This window comes from Canis lupus, chromosome 5, assembly GCF_048164855.1.
Source record: "Canis lupus baileyi chromosome 5, mCanLup2.hap1, whole genome shotgun sequence".
Lineage (NCBI taxonomy): Eukaryota > Metazoa > Chordata > Mammalia > Carnivora > Canidae > Canis > Canis lupus.
This window is the reverse complement of record NC_132842.1, coordinates 19,862,111-19,885,003: the sequence shown is the minus strand read 5'-3', so window position 1 is coordinate 19,885,003 and position 22,893 is coordinate 19,862,111. Positions and strand designations below refer to the sequence as shown.

General features: G+C 39.7%; 1 protein-coding gene across 6 annotated transcripts in view; it reads left to right on the top strand.

Annotated features, from left to right (window-relative positions):
- Window positions 1–5,806: 5,806 nt before the first annotated feature.
- Window positions 5,807–22,893, top strand: part of STAM (signal transducing adaptor molecule) — an 81,135-nt gene continuing 64,048 nt past the window's right edge. For all 6 annotated transcript variants that reach the window (XM_072825658.1, XM_072825656.1, XM_072825654.1 and 3 more), the window contains exon 1: window positions 5,807–6,058. Coding sequence is in view for 2 of the 6 variants with exons in the window: in XM_072825654.1 (XP_072681755.1) it covers window positions 6,019–6,058 (40 nt within the window). In the remaining 4 variants the exon portion in view is untranslated. The remainder of the gene's footprint in view (window positions 6,059–22,893) is intronic.

Here is a 22,893-nt window from a genome sequence, read left to right as displayed (position 1 = left end):
TTTCAGCACTAACAGATTGCATATATACAGTTCATTTACTTTTAATAAATTGGCAATTGATATTTTATTAAATGGGGAATTAAGAATATAAACTAAACTTTGTCTTAAATTGATTTTTTCTTGGCCTTTATTTTTATGACTTAAAGTATAAGTTATATTTTGGGAGATACTTTCTAGACATTTGGGAAGTTTGGGTGCTATATGAAGAAAAACATTTAAAGATATATCATATTTCAGATATAAACATCTTGTTTTCTTGAATGTAATTTATTTATTGGTTTAAAATACCTCTTCTGCTCTCAAGATGGTGCCTGTTAACCTAAACGTAGAATATATTTATTACATACAAAATATTTCTTAGCCACTTTTAAGCAGCAATGTTTTATCTAAATGGATGTTCATTTATACATCCTGATAATTATTTAAATTGTTACTTAACCTCACTCTGGAAAAAAAAATAAACCTTAACATTGAAACAACAACAAAAAAGTCTAGCCATTTTATTTTTTTGAGTATTGTATTGGGGGGGTATACTTTTTAATTTCATACTTTGTTTGCCCTTCATTTATGTCTTGATTTTTTCAAGAGGTACTTTTTAAAGCTTTCTTGGAGCAGCTCTAGAGTAGCCTTCTCTTTCAGGCCACTCCTCACTATTAAGACATTACCTTTTGAGGGTTATTAAACATCTAATATCGTCAATTAGGTTTCTTCCCTCTGGCTTTGAGAACTCAAGTGATTTCCGGACTTGTCTGAGCTCGTGGGATTTTTCAGATTTTGGTTCCCTGGAAATAGCTCTTTCCTTGAAAGTTCTTTACCTAGACTTGTAGAGCTCTACTGACCCATGACTAGATTAGCAGTCAGCCATAGTCTCAAGGGAACTCCTACACAAATTTCTGGAGCTCTTTTTTTTTTTTTTTTACTTTTTTTTTCTTTATTTATGATAGTCACACAGAGAGAGAGAGAGAGAGGCAGAGACACAGGCAGAGGGAGAAGCAGGCTCCATGCACCCGACGTGGGATTCGATCCCGGGTCTCCAGGATCACGCCCTGGGCCAAAGGCAGGCGCCAAACCGCTGCGCCACCCAGGGATCCCTGGAGCTCTTTCTCTACATAGCACCGTCCTGTCTTCTAAATTCCAGCCCTTCAGCCTATCCAACTCTGATTTTTCTCTTTAATATAATAAGACCATTTGGTTCCTTTTGAGTTTCCTTTCTCCATAGTATAGTCCAGAAACTGACTCTAGGCAGAAAGCTGTGGCAATCGGAGGGTTCATGCAGGATTCCTTTATCCTTGGGATTACAGTCTGTTGTCCGATGTTTGAAATCAATTGTTTCATACATTTTGTTCAGTGTTCTATTTGGTTATGGTAAAAAGAGAAGTCCAGATCCTGTTACTGCCTCATGGCTGATAAGTATGTTATTGGAAATATACTACTTTAATCCTGACATATTTTATTTCTTTACTACATTTAGTAAATATTTATGGGACACCTGCTGAGGAAATCTAGAGATAAGTGAGTCACAGACTAATACTACTAAACAAGTAAGAAGTTACAGTATTGTGGTTGCTTTCAAATATAGTCCCAAAATTCTTTAACACTCCTTTCATCAAGAATTGGGTTTATTTCCTTTCCCCTTGACTGTAGACACTATGACTGCTTGTCTAGTAGAATGTAACTGAAACGATACTGTGCCCATTTCCTATCTCTTAGGAAACTAGCAGTTTATTTTTCCTGTCTTAGGAAAACTAGCAATCTTAGGAAACTAGCAGTTTCCTTTTCGTCTCTTGGAATGCTCAGCCCAATATGCTAGGAGCAACCAAGCAGACACATAGGAGGTCCCATATAGCTATTCTAGCTGACAGCTCCAGTGACCTAGCCAACTGCCAGCATCAGTTGCTAGACATGTAAGTGCAAAAGGTTTCAAACAAATGCCAATTCCAAGGTGCCTTTGAGGCACCCCTGCTGACACTGTGTAGAAGGGAAGCAATCTGTGCCTGCAGAGCTCTGACTATATTTCTGATTGGTAATCAAAAGGAATGATTATTGTTGCCTTAAGACAAGTTTGGAGGGGTTTCTATATAGTAAAAGACACCTGGAGCAAATATAATACCATTAAGTGCTGTGACAGAGGTGGCCAATAATTAATTCACATATATTTATTATATGCCTGTTACTGGTCAGGTACTGAGTCAGGGAAGGCTTTTGGGAAGTGAAATCTGAGTAGAGGTTTAGAAAAGGTATCGAATCAGAGAAGGAAAGGTAGAAAAAATTGCTTGTTCGAAGATATGAAACCATGGAGCATCAGAAATGTTAGACTACGAAAAAAGACTGAAGAGTTGAGGTACTAGAGACCAGCTCAGTAAGGATATACTTACTAAAGCATCAGAATTTAACCCTGAAGGCAGGAGACTACTCTGCAGAATTGTAATCATGCAATTTATTTAAAGACTGTATTCCCCATAGGATATACTTCAAAAAAGGTTATCTCATATAGAGCATTTGTCCTTATGTATACAGAATGGTACCTGGCTCACATAAGGAATGAATAAATATGTATACCGAGTGACTGAAGAACCATGTGAGAATTTTATAGGAATGACACGGTCAGATCTGCGTGTTAGAAAAATCATTCCAGCAGGGGTTTGGAGAATGGTTTGGAGACAGGTAGGAGCATTAGTCAGTTCTGCTGTCCTAAGAAATGTTCATTGATTGGAAAGCTTAAACAACAGAAATATATTTTTGGAAGCTTTTAAGTCTTAGACCATGGTGCCAGCATGATCAGGTTCTGGTGAAAACTCTATTCCTGCTTTTCTTCTGTGTCCTCACAAGGCAAAGAGAGCAAGTTCCCTGGTGTCTATTCTTAAAAGGGCACTAATCCCACCATGAGGGCCCCACCGTCATGACCTTATCTAAACCTAATTACTGAATGATCTATCAAAGGCTCCATCTCCAAATACCATCAGATACCAGAGCAGGGCTTTAGTGTCAATTTGGGTGGGATGCAAATCAGTCCATAGCAGTAAGAAAGGAGAAAAGCATAGTAGAAAGTGGATGTAATAATTCATATAAGAGATGATGAGGGTGTGTACTAGTGTGAATAATCTTTCTGGGGTATTTCTTTTCCTAAACTTTAAAATTATAGATTTTTCTTGGAATAACTCCATTTGCACATTGCTATTGTTTTTTAATGTAGATTTTTCAAAATCGAACCAGAAAAAAAAAAAAGGATTTAACATTTTAAAATTAACCACTGAATTTAGTAAACACATACTATAGAAATGTTTTACTGTGAAATTGACAGTCAATTTAAAAAACTTTTGATATTAAAAGTGCAACTCCTGCAGTTTCAATGTTTTAAGGGATTATAACGGAAAGCTAACCTCAAAATACAAACCCATCTCAGTTTTCATATTTGGCTTTTATGTTAAATATAACAATAGTATTAAAAGTTCTACATTTAAAAGTTATTTATAGTATAGTCATCATAAAGTCCCCGAGTAGGTAAAGTAATTCTTTTAGGTCAGAAGACATGGATAATGCCACCAATACTAATTCCTTCACTATTCCCAATGCTTTTACATATTGATGATCAAGGCTTGAACAATTTGGTCACTGGCTTATTGCTGGCAACAGTAATTCAGTCTCCTTAGTGAAGTAAAAGCACATCCAAATGCATTTTCATAAATATTTGACTTTGATGCAGAGTGCCTATGATTAAGGTGCCCCAGGCACTGCTCAGGAGCTTAAGATGGACAAGCTGTCACTTGATTCTGTCAGCCCAGTCATCAGGAACCAGTTTTTGAGAGAGAGAATGTTCTGCTTCTATCAATAGTGATGTTTTAGAAGAATTTAATACTTGCCATACGGGAACACAAACAAGCTTTTGGCATTGGTTCCTTAAAATGTTAAGGACTGGTGTTACTAACATACCACATTTTTTTACATTGTTGTGTTTTGTTTCTGAAAGAAATATAGGCTCATTAAAATATCTGGAATATATAAAATGCACAAAAAAACAAAAAAAATCATCCCAAATCTTAACCATATGTGGTTCTCATTTATTTCCTTTCAGACTTTAAGAAAATTGGGAGTATTCTGTAATTTTACATGTTTTTGCAACCTTTTAAAAACTTACGTATTTAGATGTCTTTGTATGAAAATAAAGACCTATATAACCACCTTTAGCTGTGGGGAGTTTTTACTATAATCTACTTGGATATTAATAATGATCTCTTGCACTTATTTGGTGCTTACTATATGCCAGGCAGGCACTCAAGGGCTTGGTTTGTATTCATCCGTTTGATCCTTCACAACGCTATTATTATTCCTGTTCCTCACGGATAAGAAACTGAGGCGCCAAGAGGTGAAGTAATTCATACCACTTCTTAATATTGGACAATGTTAGTGGTTCACAATACTTTGGTATTATAAAAACAGCGTTTATATCGTTGTTCATGTTCTTAAAAAATATCTTTCCCTGCGTGGAACCAGCTTCTCCCTCTGCCTGTGTCTCTCATCAATAAATAAAATCGTAAAAAAAAAAAAATCTTTATGATGAATTCCATGAAGAACTGCTGGGTCCAGAAGAGTTCTCATTTCTGAAAGCTCTTCTAACAGACGTTCAGGGGTGTCCTTTGGGAAGACCCCGTTAACTTAGACTTCAGGCAACAACGTGAGTCCACGATTCCCCACATCCCATTTTAATCCCTGTCGGACAAAAAACGTCATCTTCACTTTTGGGAACGAAGAGTGTTCATTGTGAACGGTGCTTGTAAGCATTCTTCGTACACCGATCCCGTCGATGACAAGTCCTAGACCCTTGTTTTCCACGCTACGCTTCGAGGTGCTCGGATTTAGGTATGATCCACGTAATTCCACTTTGAGCGCAAACGCTCCTCCTCTGTCCCAAGCGGGACGCAAAGCGTCTGGGTGCTTTCCTTAAGAAATCCGACACGACGTAGGCACCGCTGGTTAAAACACTCCTTAAAACAACAACGACAACAAAACAACAACAAAACACTAAATAAACGTTTTAAGTCCTTGGGAAGCCCTCATCGAGTTCCAGCTCCATCCGCAGCTTTGTTTTGGGATTTTGCTCGGTCTTCGCGGGGAAGCGGGGTTTACCGTAGAGTAAGTCCCAGGGCGTGAGCCGTATTTTCCGAACATCGCCGCCGCTCAGGGACTGCGCGGTTAGTCAGGAGCCTCGGCCTCAGCCAGAGGCGCTCCCGACCGGGCCCCGCAAGCAGGCGTTCGCGGGCCGTCGGGACGCTGCCGCGTTACCTCAGCCTCTCCGGAGTCGCGCGCCCTGACACTCCCCTCCCTCCCCAAGGAGTCGGGCCAACGGGTTCGGCTCACATGACTTCATCCAAGCAAGTTTCTGGTCACCTCAGGCAGACACCGAACTCACGGCTTTTTAACTTCAATACCCCCCCGCCCCCGCGAAGGCGTGTCCCTCCTCCCTCCCTGGGGACCATGAAACGCTCACAGCCCACGGCGTGCGGGGCGAGCACGGGGTCTCGCTCAACGCTCACGCGACCCTCTTTCTTTCTCAGCCTCTGATTCACTCCGGGGCTCGGGGGGCGGCCCCGGCGCGCCTGAAGGACCCCGTCCTCCGGAGACTCCCGGCCGAAGCGAAGGCAGAAGACGCAGGCGTCGCTCCCACTCTCCGGGACGACCGATCGCAAGGGGAGTCAGGCAGACGGGGGCGCGTTGGCGGGGCCGGCTTCGGGGGGGTCCGTTCCGGGCAGCTTCTGAGCAGGCAGCGCCGAGGTCGCCCCGGTTCCCGACAGGCTCCGCGCGCGGGAGGGGCTTGTCTGCGCCTCCGCTGTTGCCGCCGCAGCCGCCGCCGCCGCCGCCGCCGCGGTTGCTGGGGGTCTGTGAGAGGTGGGGCTGTCGCCACCCCTGTGGAGTCCGTCCGCGTTGCCGTGTTTGCCCGAGGCAGTCTTCCCGCGCGCGTCGCCCCCGGACTCCCGTGGTGTCGAGGGGGAGTCCCCGCGGACACCCGGGCACGCAGCGGAGATGCCTCTCTTTGCCACCAATCCCTTCGATCAGGATGTTGGTAAGCGCTCCTGCCGCTCCCTGGCCACCCCGCGCGGGAGCGCCTGCCCGCCCTGCCCGCCCTGCCCGCCCTGCCCGCCGGCCCTGGGCGCGCGTGCCCGACCCCCGCCGCGGCCCGCCGCTTCGCCTTCCCCGAGGCTCCGTCCTGAAGACTCTGGAGGAGGCTGGGGGCTTGGCTCGCCCTTTTGGGGAAGAAATGGGACTCGGAGAGCCTGCGAAGTGGGCCTTAGACTAGGGCTGTGGGCTTCGGGAGCCCCGCTGTGGAGAGGGCTGGTGTGGGGGGCCTCGGAGGAACAGCTGGTGTGGCATCTGGGGCTGGGACGGCGCCTCTGCAGGACGGGGAGTGGAGGGCAGAGCAGCAGGAGGTCACCCAGGGGAGGACTATAAGCCCTCCAATAAAGTGTTTCCCTGGACAAATGTCAAACGTTTGGAACTAGGGGGATGTTGTAGGTTAGCTTCCGTAGGGGATTTTAGGATTTATTTATTTATTTATTTATTTATTTTTATTTTTTGCAATTGTAACGGGTGGAGGGAGCTGCTGGCTAAGGGTAGAATCACAAAAATGTCGGGAGAGGTGAAAATGGAATAGTTGGCAACAGCTGAAACCGAACCGGGGACCTGAGCCACTGTGCTGCCTTCTTTAGGCAGTGTCTCAGTATTTCACGAAGTGTGCAAGAGGACCTTAAATCTGGAAGTGCTGCCTTGTTTTAATTTTTCAAATGTCCCTTCTGTTTTGTTTTTCTGTTTTCTGAATCACTGGTTTGGGGTCCTGACCATACCAATTCAACAGGTTAGGGATTCCCCCACCTCCCCACTCTCCTGGGTTTGAGGGTGATAATTACAGACTTTGAGTTTCCTGGAGTAGAATTTTGGGGTGATTTGGATGCACTTAGGAACTACTGTGGCACACAAGTATGGAATGAAAGCAAGCCAGGTACCGTGACTAATTACTATAGTAAAGAAATGTAAGGACACCCTTAGGGAGTTGCTTTTTTTTTTTTTTTTGGTAAGATTTTATTTATTTATTCATGAGACATACACAGAGAGAGAGAGGCAGAGACACAGGCAGAGGGAGAAGCAGGCTCCCATTAGGGAGCCAGATGTGGGACTGGATTCCGGGATCCCAGGACCACGCCCTGAGCCAAAGGTAGACCCTCAACCACTGAGCCATCCAGGCGTTCTGGAGTTGCTTTTTATTATTTTGTTTAATTACAAATGGTAGGTGTTGATTTTTGCTTTTTAACTCTTCCTTAGAACATGTCACTGAGGCTTGGAGGTTTGGGTTAAGACTAGAAAATGGGTTCAGTCCCATCTTGGCCACTGCCTAGCTCATGGTGAGATCATGGGCAAATCCCTGAAGCTCTTTGAGTCCCAGAGTGCTGCTCATCTTTAAAACGTGGGAAAAAACACATTGTGTTTGTGATTCCGTGAAATGATACATGTAGAGGGCTCAACGAAATAACCTGTATAGTGCCTTTGTAGAGTAGTCATCTAAGTGATAGCTATTTTTGGTGGCAGTTTAAATGCATGGCCTGAATCAGCAGTGGATGGAACTTTAGAGATGGCCAATAATACTTAATAAATAATTGGAAAATTGCGTTTAATTCAGTAAGCACTTAGCACACAGTACAGATGGTCCCCGACTCACAATAGTTCAACTTAACGATTTTTTGACTTTAGTATGGTGCGAAAGGGATATGCATTCAGTAGAAACTGTACTTTGCATTTTGAATTTGGATCTTTTCCCGGGAAAGCCATATGCAGTCGGTATGATCCTCTCTCATGATGCTAGGCAGTAGCACCCACCTGCAGTTCCCAGTCACCCATGCAACCACAAGGGTAAACTACCAGTATACTTGGGCCATTCTGCATTAATACAGGCATTCTGTTTTTTCCCCACTTTCAGTACACTGTGCAATAAATTATATGAGATATTCAACATTTTTTTAAATAAAATAGGCTTTATGTTAGATTTTGCCCAAACAGGCTAAAGTAAGTTTTCTGAGCACACTCTTAAGTAGCCTTAGTAGGTTAGCCTAAGCTGTAATGTAGGTTAGGTGAATTTACTGCAATTTTGACTTAGGATATTTTCAACTTACGTGGGTTTGAGACCTGACCCTATCATAAGTCTAGAAAGATCTGTATTTACAGGAAATTGTCTTAGTGACATCACAGGTGAGTAAGACATGGCTGCTGCTTTCAAGCAATTTTATCACATTACAGTAATTTCTAGGGCAAATGCTTAAAATAAAACAATTTCTTAATACCTCTGTTTTCAGAACTTTTATCTGTTTTTCATAGCTGCATATAATCTAGTTTCTAACTACATTCACTTTTATATTCTACTGCCCTTTTTTTTTTTTTTAAAGATTTTATTTATTTGAGAGATACAGAGATAGGGACAGAGATAGCAAGAGAGAGCACTAGCGGGGAGGAGAGCAGGCTCCCTGCTCCTAGCCGGATGCGGGACCCCGGGCTCAGGGTTAAGGATTGGATCCCAGGACCCTAGGATCAGATGCTTAACCGAGTCACCCAGGTGCACTTATCCTACTAACTTTTAAGCACACATTTAAATCAATTTCTTAATGACAAACTTAATTTCCCAAGTACCTACACCAGGGTTTGGTTAGTTAATGTCTTACGTGTCAGTTCATTCTAATTTATTTTTTCTACATTTTTACCTGTGCTCATGATTAAAGGATAACTCAGAATCCAACTCATTATTGAATCATTTCCTGATTAGTCTAGCCTAGGATTTCTCAGTAGTAATCGTATTGACAGTTTAGACGAGATAATTACCTTTGTTGTGGAGGTCTATCTTGTGCAATGTAGGGGGTTTAACAGCAGGTCTGACCTCTACCCAGTAGATACTAGTGCCAACCCCACCCCCCATGATTTTTAAAATTTTCAGACGTTACTAAATATCCCTTGGGGTCATAAAATAGCTTTCAGCTGAGAACCACTCTTTTTTTTCACCCCCCCCCACCACTCTTCTCGCTCACTGTAATCTTCTCCCTTTTCCAAACTCCTGCAACGCTTTCTGTCTTTACCGAATTATTTAGTATTAAAGATAGTTATATCCTGTATTATGCTCCGTAATTATTTTATTAGTTGCTACATAGTAGTTGCCTAATAAATGTTTGATTGAGACTGTCTCAACTGAGGCTGTTAAACAGTAAGCTGCTTGAATGTAAGGACATTATTTTGCTCCAGGAAAGCTTATCTTTTAAAGTTAGTCAGGTTCTGGTATTTGGATCCATTTGCTCTTCATGAAAATATGAGATGTTACCCTAAGGAGACCTGTCAGAGACTTACAGTAAATAATCCTTGGAAAGAGTCCAATGGACTCCCATGTTAATTTTTTTTTTTTTTACTAATATATAGAATATGGTATGTAGAATAAATTTAACAACATTCCTTCTTAGTCTATCAATGAGTATGTGACATTAGTCATACTAAGTCACTTGATTTAATTATCACTTAACAGAATATACATTTGTACTTCTTCAGAATTAACTGCCTTTAGCTTTATTCATAAACTGAGATGGTGAATCAGAAATGCACTGATTTATAGAATGTAACATTTTATACAGAGACAAAATGCTGGTTATAGCTTTTTCCCTGTGAGAAATGCTGAGATGTGTTAGAATGTAAGCTCCATAAGGACAGGGATTGCTCTATACTATATCCCAAACATGTAGACTACTAATAAAACATTCAACAAACATTTATTGAATACATGAGTCTCTTTTTGGATGTTGTATTTCTTGATCAGTTCAATTATTGAATTATAATAATAACTTATTCCATCAAATTTTTATTTCAAAGTCCCCTAGTGACTTCAATCTTGCCGAGTCTAACGGTTATTTCCTGGTCTATTTCTGTGTTGATCTCTTAGCTTTCCTCTTTGATATACTTTATTTACTTGGTTTCCAAGATATCAAACTTTTGCTCATTTTCTGCTTAGCTTCTGTTTAGTCTTCTTGGCTTCTTGTTTTTGTGACTTCCAAATTCAAACCAAGCCTCAGGCTCAGTCCTAGAAATTCTTTGACCTTTTTCCCCGTGCAGTATTACCAGGCAATTTAGCTTAGTGTTACAAATTCAGACTCTGGAGCTGTACTGCTTGAATTTATTCCCCAACTTTGCTGCTTATCAGTGAAAGTGACACTGTGCCTCAGTTTCCTTGTCTTTAATATGGGAGATAGTGATAAATGGTTCTTAGTTTTCTTACCTGAACATCCTCATTTCTTCACCCTTGCCTATTTCATTTAGATGGCAGCATTGCTATATCCTGTCACTCATCTCTGATGTCTTCAAGTCATCATTGTTTCTTCTTTTTTCACTTTCCACATCCATTTTATCAGTAAGATCTTTTGGCTTTACTTTAAAAATATATCCAGAATTTTGTCACTTCTCCTTACCTTCCCATTATTGTCTTATTCTGGTCATTGGTACCTCTTTCTTAGACTACGGCAAGAGGTTTATAGTTGCACTACATGCTTGCCCTCTATAGTCAGTTCTCCTCTACAAAGGTCATTGATGATTTTTTTTTTTTAATATTTTTTTAAAATTTATTTACGACAGTCACACACACAGAGAGAGAGAGAGAGACAGAGATATAGGCAGAGGGAGAAGCAGGCTCTATGCACCGGGAGCCCGATATGGGATTCGATCCCGGGTCTCCAGGATCGCGCCCTGGGCCAAAGGCAGGCGCTAAACCTCTGCGCCACCCAGGGATCCCCTGATCTTTTAAAAATCTTAGATAATGTCACCTACTCAGAACCCTCCAATAGCTTTCCATCCCCTTACAGGGAAATGCACATTCCTTGTTGTGGCTTACAATTAGGCCCCTTCCTGTATGTCTGATATGATTTGATCTCCAAACTTTCTCATTCTAAGTTTTTTGGGTCTGAACACTCCACGGTCATTCCTGCCTTTATATTGTGCTGTCGTCTTTGCTTGAATGTTTTTCCCCTTGGTATTTGAAGATCCAGATGTCCATTACATCATTCAAGACTGTTCAAATGAGTTTCTAAGAGAGTCTTTCCCTAATTACTTTCTGTAAAAAAAAAAAAAATCCATTTTTACTCCCTCACTTTGTTTCCTTGTTCCATTTCATTTTTCTTTATGGTACTCAACTAAATGACATTGATTGATTGATTGTCTCCTGTGTGGAGTATAAACTCCACATAAGGAGACTTTCATTTTTATCTCTTAATACCTAGGGACAGTATCTGGTACATACTCAATACATAATAAGTATTTATCAAATAATGAATTACTCATTTTTTTTTTATCTCCAGTCTTGTATTTCTGTTTGGTGTTCTATTATTACCTAGACATCAATCTATCAGAAAACCAAATTTATTTTCCAGTCTGATTATACTTTCATTATATAGTAGATTTTTTCTTTAAGATTTTATTTATTCATGAGAGACACACAGAGAGAAAGAAAGGCAGAGACACAGGCAGAGGGAGAAGCAAGCTCCATGCAGGGAGCCCGATGCGGGACTCGATCCCAGGCCTCCAGGATCACACCTTGGGCCGAAGCAGGTGCTAAACTGCTGAGCCACCCAGGGACCCCCCCTCATTATATAGTAATTTTACGGTGTTCTAGTTATCCTGATTTGAAACCCTAGAGACATCTTCGAATCATTACCCTGCCTCTGCTAAATCATCATATCTTTGTTTTTGTAATAGTACTCTTTTGTATTTCTAATCAAAGTACTTTGGACCAGTTCGTATCCTGTAGACTTGGCCATATTTTTAGTCTTATCTTTTTAGTCCATTCAGTCATAAAACACAGCCATTTTAATTTTCATAAATTTTTTTTTAAGGATTTTATTTACTTATTCATGAGAGACAGAGGCAGAGACACAAGCAGAGAGAGAAGCAGGCTCCATGCAGGGAGCCCGATGCGGGACTCGATCCTGAGTCTCCAATATCACTCCTTGGGCTGAACGCGACGCTAAACCGCTGAGCCACCGGGGCTGCCCTAATTTTCATAAATGTTAATGCTACATTATTCTTCAGTATGTATGGCGTGATGGAAGGACTTTGGGCTTTGGGTTTAAATTGCAGGTGCAGCATTTGCTGTTAGTAAACGGGCACAGTGTGGGCAAGTACAGAAGCCCTGTAAGTTCAGTTTCCACCTTTGTAAATATGGATAAAAATACCCCAAGGAGTTGCTATGAGAAATAGTTATAGAAACACATGACATTCTAATTCTTTTCTGGAGATAATATGTTTCAAATCCAGTATGCTCAAAATCATATCCAGACTTCTCAAATACGCTTTTCCTCTGTTCTGATTAATGGTACTTCAGTTTAGTCACACATGTCAAGAATATTGACTTCTGTAGTTGTAATTTTCTACATTCCAGACAACAAGCACATACTGTCTACTAGGTGCCAGGCACATGGAACGTGCCCTCAAGGATTTGGTATTGCTATAGTCTGTATGCTTTATCTTCCGTATAAAGCTCTTGAATCCACACTTATTTTCCCTCCATTCATGCCTCCCATCCTTTCTTCTGCTAGGGCAGGCTTAGATCCCTCAACTCTTAGATTAGTACAGTAGACTGTTATCCCTGCCTGCAGTCTGTTGCCATTTTCTGGATGGCTGATAATATTTCTAAAATGTAATATAATCATATATCTCCTCTGATTGAAGCATTTCAGTGAATCTACACCTTTCACAGGAATTTGAACTTCTTAGCATAGAATGTAAGACCTTTTAGCATTTAGCTTCCTTTTTACCTCCTCATCCTTACTTTCCACTGCGTTTCTCAAGGCATGTTTCCTTGTTGCTTTTATACTGCTACTTTTTCAGGTATGAACCTCTGGCCTGGCATAGCCTTCTCTTCATTAGTCTTCATTTAAGGATGTGATGCATGGTAAAGCACTTAATACAGTACTTGCCATATAAGCAGCAGTGGATACATTTTATCTTCTCTTATAATATAATTAGTAGTAGTTGTGGAGCCTCGAGAGACTGCTCACATTCTAAGGGGTGGAATCAGTTACTGTGAAAATATGTTCAGGGGAGAAATGTGAAAATTTAGAATATAGGTCCCTTCAAAGTCTGATAACCATTGGGTAAGAAATTGTACTCAGTGTTTCTTCTGTTTTGATTTTACTTCTTCTCTTAGGTATATTTCTTGTAGCTTTTCAGGTTTGCATTTCTATTTTGCACTTTTCTCTTAGATGCTTCCATGCTGTTCCTTTGATGCCTACTTCTTTTCTGGTTAGTAGAGCTTCAGATTGCTTTTCTTTGTAAACACAGTTTCTGGCGGTCAGGGGGGATAGGAACTTTAGATGAAACATTTTGGAAAAATTGATAACCATCATCTCCAAAAGACAATAATTTCTTAAAGACTTGCTTTCTTCATTAGCCATTTTTGACGAACTGTTACATCTCTAAGCTGATTGATTCCCCCCCCCCCCCATAGCCAGAACATAATCGGCAATCATCCTGTCAGCATTTCTCACCTTCCCAAATCTTTGATAGTCATAAATCCTGAGAAAATCAGAAATAGCTGCTTATCAGAAAAAGATATCCAATGCATTGAGAAGACTGTTGAAATTCAAATGAGGCTCTGCATGTGTTTTTCTGGGTACCTAAGCAAATTTCTCAGTCTTCTCCTTTTGGGTATAAGTATACCTGGGAGATCTTGCTGGTTCTGTTTCAGATTTCCACAGTAAAGCAAATATTGCAATAAAGAGAATTAAATGAGTTTTGTTTCTCAGTGCATATAGGTTAATTTACATTATACCATAGTTTATTAAGTGCAATAGCGTCATGTCAAAAAATGTATATACCTCAATTTAAAAATACTTTATTGCTAAACAAAAATGCTAACCATTATCTGAGTTTTCATTAAGTCATAATGTTTTTGCTGGTGGAGGGTCTTACCTTGGTGTTGATGGCTCCTGACTGATCAGGATGGTCGTTGCTGGAGACTGGGGTGGCAGTGGCAATTTCTTCAAACAGCAGTGAAGTTTTCCACATCCATAGGCTCTTCCTTTCATTGAAATATTTATTTCTCTGTAGCATGCAATGCTGTTTGACACCATTTTACCCATAGTAGAACTTATTTCAAAATTGGAATCAGTCCTCTCAAACCCTGCTGCTGCTTTATCAACTAAGTTTATGTAATCGTTTAAATACTGTCACATTTCAACAGTTTTCACAGCATTTTCTAGTAGATTCCATCTCAGGAAACCACTTTCTTTGCTTATCCATAAGAAGCAACTCCTCATCTGTTCAAATTTTATCATGAGATTACAATAATTCAGTCCCATCTTCAGGCTCCACTTCTAATTCTAGTTCTTTTGCTATTTCTGCCTCATCTGCAGTTACTTCTTCCACTGAAGTCTTGATCCCCTCAGAGTCATCCATGATGGCTGGAATCCGCTTCTTCCAAACTCCTGTTCGTGTTGATCTTTTGACAAACTTCCCATGAATTGTGAATGTTCTTACTGGAATCTAGAATGGTGATCCTTTCCAGGTTTTCAATTTTCTTTGCCCAGATCCATGAAAGGAATTTGTATCTATGGCAGCTGTAGCCTTAGGAAATAAATACATAAATATTTTTAATGATTATATTTGAGAGATATCATGGAGAGGGAGGATGGCAGAGCAGAGGGAAGGGGACAAGGCAGACTCCCTGCTGAGCAACTCAGGACTCAGTCCCAGGACTCTTAGATCATGAGCTGAATCAAAGTCAGATACTCAACTGACTGAGCCACCCAGGTGCCCCAGGAAATGTATTTCTTAAGTACTAAGACTTGGAAGTCAAAATGACTTCCCTGATCCAAGTGCTGCAGAATGGATGCTGTATTAACAGACATGAAAACAACATTAATCTTGGTGTATATGTCCTTCAGAGCTTTTGGGTGGCCAGGTGCATTGTCAATGAGAGCTTGTATTTTGAAAGGAATTATCTTTTTTTTTCTGAGCAGATCTCAACAGTGGACTAAACTTTTACTGAACCAGGTTGTAAACAGATGTGCCATCTTCCAGGCATTATTCCATTCACAGAGCACAGGCAGTGTTGATTTAGCATAATTCTTAAAAGGCGCTAGGATTTTCAGAATGGTAAATGAGTATTGGCTTCAACTTAAAGTCACCACCTGCACTAGCCTCTAACAAGAGAGTCATTCCTGTCTTTCAAAGCTTTGAAGTCAAGTATTGACTTTTCCCTAGCTATGGAGGTCCTAGTCAGCATCTTTTGCCTCTATAAGGCTGTTTTGTCTATGTTGAAAATCTGTTTAGTGTAGCTACCTCGTTAATGATCTTAGCTGGATCTTCTGGATAACTTGCAGCTTCTACCTCAGCGCTTGCTGCTTCACCTTGCTCTTTTATCTTACAGAGATGGCTTCTTTTCTTAAGCCTCATGAATCAACCTCTGCTAGCTTCAGACTTCTCTTTTGTAGCTTCCTTTCATTTTTCAGTCTTCATAGAATTGACCTTGCTCTGGATGGGGCTTTGGTATAAGGGAATTTTATGCCTCATTTGATCTTCTCTCCAAACTACTCAAACTTTTCTCCGTATTGACAATAAAGCTGCCTCACTTTCTTATCATCTGTGTGTTCACTGGAGTATTTTCATTTCCTTCAAGAACTTTTCCTTTGCATTCACAACTTGGTTAACTGTTTGGTTCAACAGACTTCGCTTTTGGCCTATCTCAGCTTTTTGACATGTCTTCCTCACTAGGCTTAATCATTTCTAGCTTTATTTATTTATTTATTTATTTATTTATTTATTTATTTATTTATTTTTTCATTTCTAGCTTTAAAGACACATGTGACTCTTCTTTTCACTTGAACACTTAGAGGCCATCATGAGTTACTAATTGGCCTAATTTCGATATTGTTGTATCCCAGGGAATATAGGGAGGCCCAAAGAGAAGGAGAGAAATGGGAGAATGGCCAGTGGACAGTTAATATACACACTTTATTAAGTTCATCATCTTAATATGGATGCAATTTGTGATGCTTCAAAACAGTTAGAGTTGCAACATTAAAGATTACTGGTCTTTGGGCAGCCCTGGTGGTTCAGCAGTTTAGAGCTGCCTTCGGCCCGGGGTGTGATCCTGGAGACCTGGGATTGAGTCCTGTGTCGGGCTCCCTGTATGGAGCCTGCTTCTCCCTCTGCCTGTGTCTCCCTCTCTCTCTCTGTCATGAATGAATAAATACAATCTTAAAAAAAAGATTACTGGTCTTTGTATACAGGCATACCTTGAAGGTATTGTGGGCTGGGTTACAGAACACTATAATAAAGTGAACATCTCAATAAAGTGAGTCAGGTGAGTTTTGTTATTTCCCGTGTATATAAAAGTTACATTTGTACCATACTGTAGTTTATTGAGTATGCAGTAGCATCCTGTTTAACAATGCACACACCTTAATTAAAAAATACTTTATTGCTAAAAAATGCTCGCCATCATCCGAGTTTTAGCAAATCATAATCACTGATCACAGATCACTATACCAAATATAATAATGAAAAAGTTTGAAATATTGCAAAAATTATCAAAATGTGACACATGGAAAAATGGTGCCAAAGACTTGCACAAAGCAAGGTTGCCACAAAACTTCAATTTGTAAAAAAACAAAAAACAAAAAAAACGCAGTATCTGCAATGTGCAATAGAGTGAAGTGAAGTGCAATAAAATGAACTTTGCATCAGAGTAAGGATGATCTGAGGATAAAATGAGATCATTATGAAGCTTTCAATTCTTTAAGAAGCAAGTCCCTTTTTTTTTTTTTTTTTTGCTTGGCACTTTTACCTTCCCTACAAACCCTCTTTCTGTCTTAGAAAATAGTTTTGACTTTGCTGCTCACAAAACCATGTTGAATTGTTACTAATAGTTTTTATTCTTCCAATTTAAAATGTATTTGTTGTTTTGTAACTGAGAAGAACTGTGCTACTGCTCTTGTTGATCTTGAGCCAGCATCAATAAATAATCTGAATAGTTTCAGAGTTTGGAAATGGGTTGCATTTCTGATTTATGTAAGTTTGAGTCAGATTCTGATCTTGTTTATGTATCAGAGAGCAAAGAAGGTAGGTAGTTCATGACTGTTTACCTTGTTCACCTGTTCAGTAGGTACATCTTAACTCAAGAACTGTGAGATCATACTTTGCTACGGTAATAAGCCATTTATATTTGATCAGACATAAGCATATCATATCTGGTCAACAATTGACTTAGTAAGTTAAGACTTAAATAGCTTAGCTATTGTATTTTTAAATAAGGCGATGAGTTTTAAAATTTAAGTGTTTTCTTTTACAAAAATGCATTGTTTTTAAGAAGCCTGCTTGGCTACCAGTCAGTAAGGATGATGATTAATTATTTAAATACACTATCAGCTCAAAGTGATGACTTACTTTCCTTTTCTAAGATGAAGTAAATGTTAGACCAGAGGATATTGATCAGGTGATTCACTCAATATTCTTTGGCTTCCTAAAGGTTAGGATCTATGAGGTTGGGACTCCCCAGAGCAGTTCCACTTGGATTGGTTTACATATTGAGTTTCTTTGAAGGTAAAATTTTCTTATAAAAGAGAATAATGAGTAATAAAGTGTGTCACTGGTCTTTGTCCCTGTTTCCTGAGAGGGACCCTCTAAATCTTTAGAATTTCTTGAGTGATGATAGGAGCATCCTATTCAGGAAGAGCTCCTAGGACAGTATTTTAGTTTATGCTAATGAGATGACTCAGCATGGAAGCTGGTCATTCCAGAAAGACTTAGCCTTGTGATTAGATGGTTGGGACTTTGAGTCATATGATATTAGCCAGACCTCCAGAGAAGGGTAGGAGGCCTGGAGATTGAGTTCCAGGAGGTGGCCGATAATACTTCATTTACTGAAATGCCAATAAAAACTCTGGACACCAAAACTTGGTTGAGCCTTCTTGGTGATACACATTGGTGTGCCAGGAGGATCATGCATCCTGAGGGCATAGAAGCTTTGGCTTTGGGATTGTCCCAGGCCTTAGTCCCACACTTCATTGATTGGTTCAGATGTGTATCTTTTGTAATAAAACTGTAATCATAATGCTTTTCTGAGTATTGTGAGTTGTTACAGTGAATTAATGAACCTGAAAGGGATATTGGGAATCCCTGATTTTGTAGCCAGTTGGTCAGACGTGCATATGACCTGGGAACTCCAGAGCTTGTTGCCTATGCCTGAAGTGGGGAAACTTGTGGAGTTCTCTGCCCTTAGCCAGTGCACAGTGCAATCCAACAAGCTCCAGATAGGTAGCATCACAGTTGCATTGTAGAGACTTTTATGCACTGAAAAGTAAAGTTTGAAAATCATTGAAGTAGATACCATTAAAGGTATATGTGTTCCTGTGAGTTTTATGGGTTCATACTGTAAATTACCTGAGTGGATTTAATATTTATTGAGTTCTTAGGCTGAGAACATGAATATTGAAAGAATTGCCCAAAGTTCAAATTGTTATTATTTTTAAGGGATTTAGTCTTTTATGGGAGCTTGAAAAGTGACAGGGAAGTTTGATTCAGTTATCCTTTTGGCATACACTACAGCCTGAACAAAATCAACAGCATCTCAGCATTTGCTTTATAAGTAACCTGTTTAGTTTCTAGAGTAGTGTTAGTTTCTCATTATGTTTGTTGCTTTTCCCTCATGCAAACTGTTTTCACATATGGGCAGTTGATTCTTTCCCCCCCCCCCCCTGAAAGTCCAGTTCTGATCAGATAATTTCTTGTTGGAAACTTTGCTGTTTCTTGAGCTAATACAAATACCTCATCTTGTATTTTAGGTTTTTGAGTGGTTCCAACTTTTCACAAAGTAGTCTTTATTGTAGCCAGCCTAGATTCTTTGTTATACTTCTCTTCTGTTTTCATAACTTTATTCTTTATTATACTATATATACTGTATATTTGTACTTAAGTAGAGACACGAGTGTATTATTAATCCTGTTCTCTTAGTTTTTAAGTATATCAAGAAGCCTTTCCTGAGTGTTCCTTTCTCTCCCCCCAGGTCTTTACCTTTTGTTTTGTTTTGTTTTGTTTTGTTTTTTCCAGCTTACTTCAGGCTTTCCATTTTTTTCTGTGACACTTTTTCTGTTGTCTATTTAGATCTCTATCTGCTGGTTTCATTTCTTTATTTAGAGTCTAAGTACTTCAGATGGGGCCTGGCATAGATTAGAAATTTATTCCATTTTGTTGAATATCCAGATTTTATTACTTTCTGCAAATAAGTCACCTTTCCAGGATCTCAGATGTCTTGGATATTTGTATTCTTACACAAGGAATTTGTGTGAATTACCTGCTTTTGTTAAAATCTCTATTGGAAGATGGTAGGATGACTAAGCACAGGTACCTACTACTCATTGGTTATCACCTACTACCACCTTATTAGATACTTAATCTAATTCCCTAGTGGCAATGACTAACTGGTAGGTGTTTCTCTATCCCTTGGGGCTGTTCTATGGATCAGGAATTGTAAGCCTACAAAGAGGTTGGACAGAATTGGCTGCTTGCTATTTTGTGCTTTAAATCTCCAGCTCTCCATAGTAGATTCTAGAATGGGGAAATGAGTATTATTGTCTGTTGAACCAGGGAACAGGACTTTGAAGGAAAGTAAGGAGCAAGAATTTCAGTGTCCTCACCAAGACCAGCCCCTTACAGGTAGGAATATTGGTATAGATCAGGCCTCCTACTCCCAACCCATCTCAGGTTTAAAAGAAAAAAAAAAAAAAAAAGGACAATGTTAGTGGGAATCACGGTGATGCTGTCTTTCAGCATATCTGTTCTTTGAGTCACGGTGTTCCAGTCAAGACAGGTTACCTTCTGCTTCTGTGTAGCTTTTGTTTCAGAAGATAATAACGATTTCTTTTGAAGTTTTTTTCCTCTCCACATAGACTCTTGTTTTTTCTAATTTGCCTTATTCTGTTTTCTTTTTTGCCATATTTGCCTGTTTTGTTTTTTTTCCTTTATCTTGCATATTATAGAAGACTTTCTCAGCTGCTAATCCGTGGTTGTCTTCCCAAGCTTAATATTAGAAAAATAGAAAGCGCTTTGGAAGCTGTGATCATGTGGTTAGGCCTTACTGACTGAACTTCATTATAAGTGATATGGTATGCCATTTACTGTGGAATCTCTCTCTACCCTCTGTGTCCCTATCTTGAGTATTTTTAGCTGTTTCCTCTTGGACTGACCTGGAATCCCCAGAGAAGAGTTCTGTAATTTCTCTGAGGGTATGGATGAATGTGAGGGGGTAGAACAGAATAATTTCTGAGAGGGCAGATATTTGATGGGGGTGTGGGAGACCTCAAGACTACCCTCCTACCTTTCCACTTCCAGGATTCACCAGGACTCACAATACTCAGCATATAGTTACAGTTATGATTTATTATAGTGAAAGGATCCAGAGTGCCATCAGCAAAGTGAAAGGGCACATGGGTGAAGTCTGGAAGTACCATTCATTAGAGTCAGTGCTTGGGGTTTTTATTTGGAGCTGATCTTGTAGGCATACTCTGCTTGGCACGTACCCAAACTCCAGACTCCCGGAAGGAAAGCGGATATTCAGAATAAACCATACTGTCTGTACAGTCAGTTTAGACCTAGGGAGCCAGTCTTCTCGTTTCTGAGGATGGTGAGAACTCTCCCTATATTCAAGTTTCTATACACCAGGAAATGCATAAACAGGCTTCTTAAAGTATAACAGGCCTCTATGTTAACTCTTCAGTGCAGCAGGTATGAGCATTCATGCAGTTGCTGCTTCCTTTATTAATTTTTAAATAATAGACTTTTAGAGTAGTTTTAGAGTCACAGCAAAATTAAGCAGAAAATATAGAGATTTCCTATATCCCTCCTGCTCCCACATATGCTCAGCCTCCCCAAATATCAGCATCCTGTACTTGAGAGGTATGTTTGTTAAAATCTTATGAACCCACATATCCCCATCATCATCAGCACCCAAAGTCCATAGCTTACATTAGCATCACTCTTGGTGTCTCATCGGAGTAGTTTCTCTGCGTGGCGAACCTCTGTGCTCCCTGTTCGTCTTGCCCTTGCTCCAGCCCCTGGCAACCACTGATTTTTTTTTTTAAACTGTCTCTATAATTTTCCCTTTTCTAGAATGATGTATGGTTGGAAATATGTATTATCTACTTTTTCAGATTGGCTTCTTGCCCTTAGTAATATGCCTCTAAACTTTGTCCGTGTCTTTTCATGACTTATTAGGGTTTTGTTAGCACTGAATAATATTTTGTTGTTTTGATGTACCTTAGTTTATCCCTTCACCTACTGAAGGACATCATGTTTGCTTCCAAGTTTTGGCAATTATGAAGAAAGCTGCTGTAGACATCCATGAACATGGAACATCTTTCCATTTATTTCTTTGATTTCTTTCATTGGAGTTTCATAGTTTTCCTCATATGGAATCTTGTATGTATTTTGTAGATTTATGCTTAAGTATTTTGAGTGCTAATATAAATGGTATTGTGTTTTTAATTTAAAATTACAGCTGTTTGTTGCTTATATTAGGAAAGCCTCTGACTTTTGTATCCTACAATTTTGCCAAAATAATTTTTTTTAAAGATTTATTTATTTCAGAGAGGGGGCAAGGGGGAAGGAGCAGGAGGGGGGCAAGCAGACTCCCTGCTGAGCAGGGAGCCCAACAGCTTAGAGGGGAGGGGATGCTGATCTCCAGCCCCTGGGACTGTGGCCTGAGTCAAAAACAAGAATCGAAGGCTTAACCGACGGAGCCATCCGGGCGCCTCTCATTTTTTAGTTCCATTTGTGGATATTTTTGGCTTTTCTACGTAGATGAACATGTCTGTAAGGAAAAATAAGTTTATTTCTTCCTTTCAAATGTATACCTTTTATATCTTTTTCTTGTCCTTTTGTATTAGCTAGGATTTCCAGTATGCTGACGAAAAGGTATGGTGAGAGAAGACATCCATGCCTTGTTTCTCATCTTAGGTAAAGCTTCTACTAGTTTCTCACCATTAAATATATTAGCTATAGCTATTTTGTAGATGTTCTTTATCAAATTGAGGTTCCCTGTTATCCCTGTTTTGCTGAGAATTTTTATCATGAGTCATTGGACTTTGTCAGATGCTTTTATTGATGAGATCATGTGATTTTTCTTCTTTAGCTGTTGATGAGCTGGATTAAATTTATTGACTTGAATACTGAGCCAGCATTGCATACCTGGGATAAATTCCATTTGGTTGTGATGTAGAATTCTCTTTACGTATTGTTGAATTTGATTTACTAATACTTTCTTAAAGATTTTTGCATCTGTGTTCATGAGAGATAGTGGTCTGTAGTGTTCTTTCCTAATAATGTCTTTGTATGGTTTGGGTACTAGGGTAATATTGCTCTCATAGAATGAAGTATTTTCTGCTTTTGTCTTCTAGATGATATTGCAGATAATTGGTATAATTTCTTCCTTAAATGTTTGGTAGAAATTACTATTAACCTCTCTGTGCCTTATGCTGTCTGTTTTGGAAGGTTATTAATTTTTGCTTCAATTTCTTTAATAGATACAGCCTTCTTCAGATTGTCTATTTTTGTGTGTGTATTTTGGCAGATGTGTCTTTCAAGGAATTGATCATTTTATCTAATCAAATTTGTGGGCATAGAGTTCATAATTCTTATGGGTGTTTTTCCAGCACTACTGAGCAGTTCTCTAATTCTCAGTGGACATTGACCAGTGTCCCACAAATGTAACTCAGTTCTGACACTATCTACCTAGAAATAGTGTCAGAGCCCCCACAGGTTGAGGACTCAGTCCCACAAGACTGTCCTCACTCTTCACTTCAGATGCCAAAGTCCAGGATATGTCCTTGTGCTGCC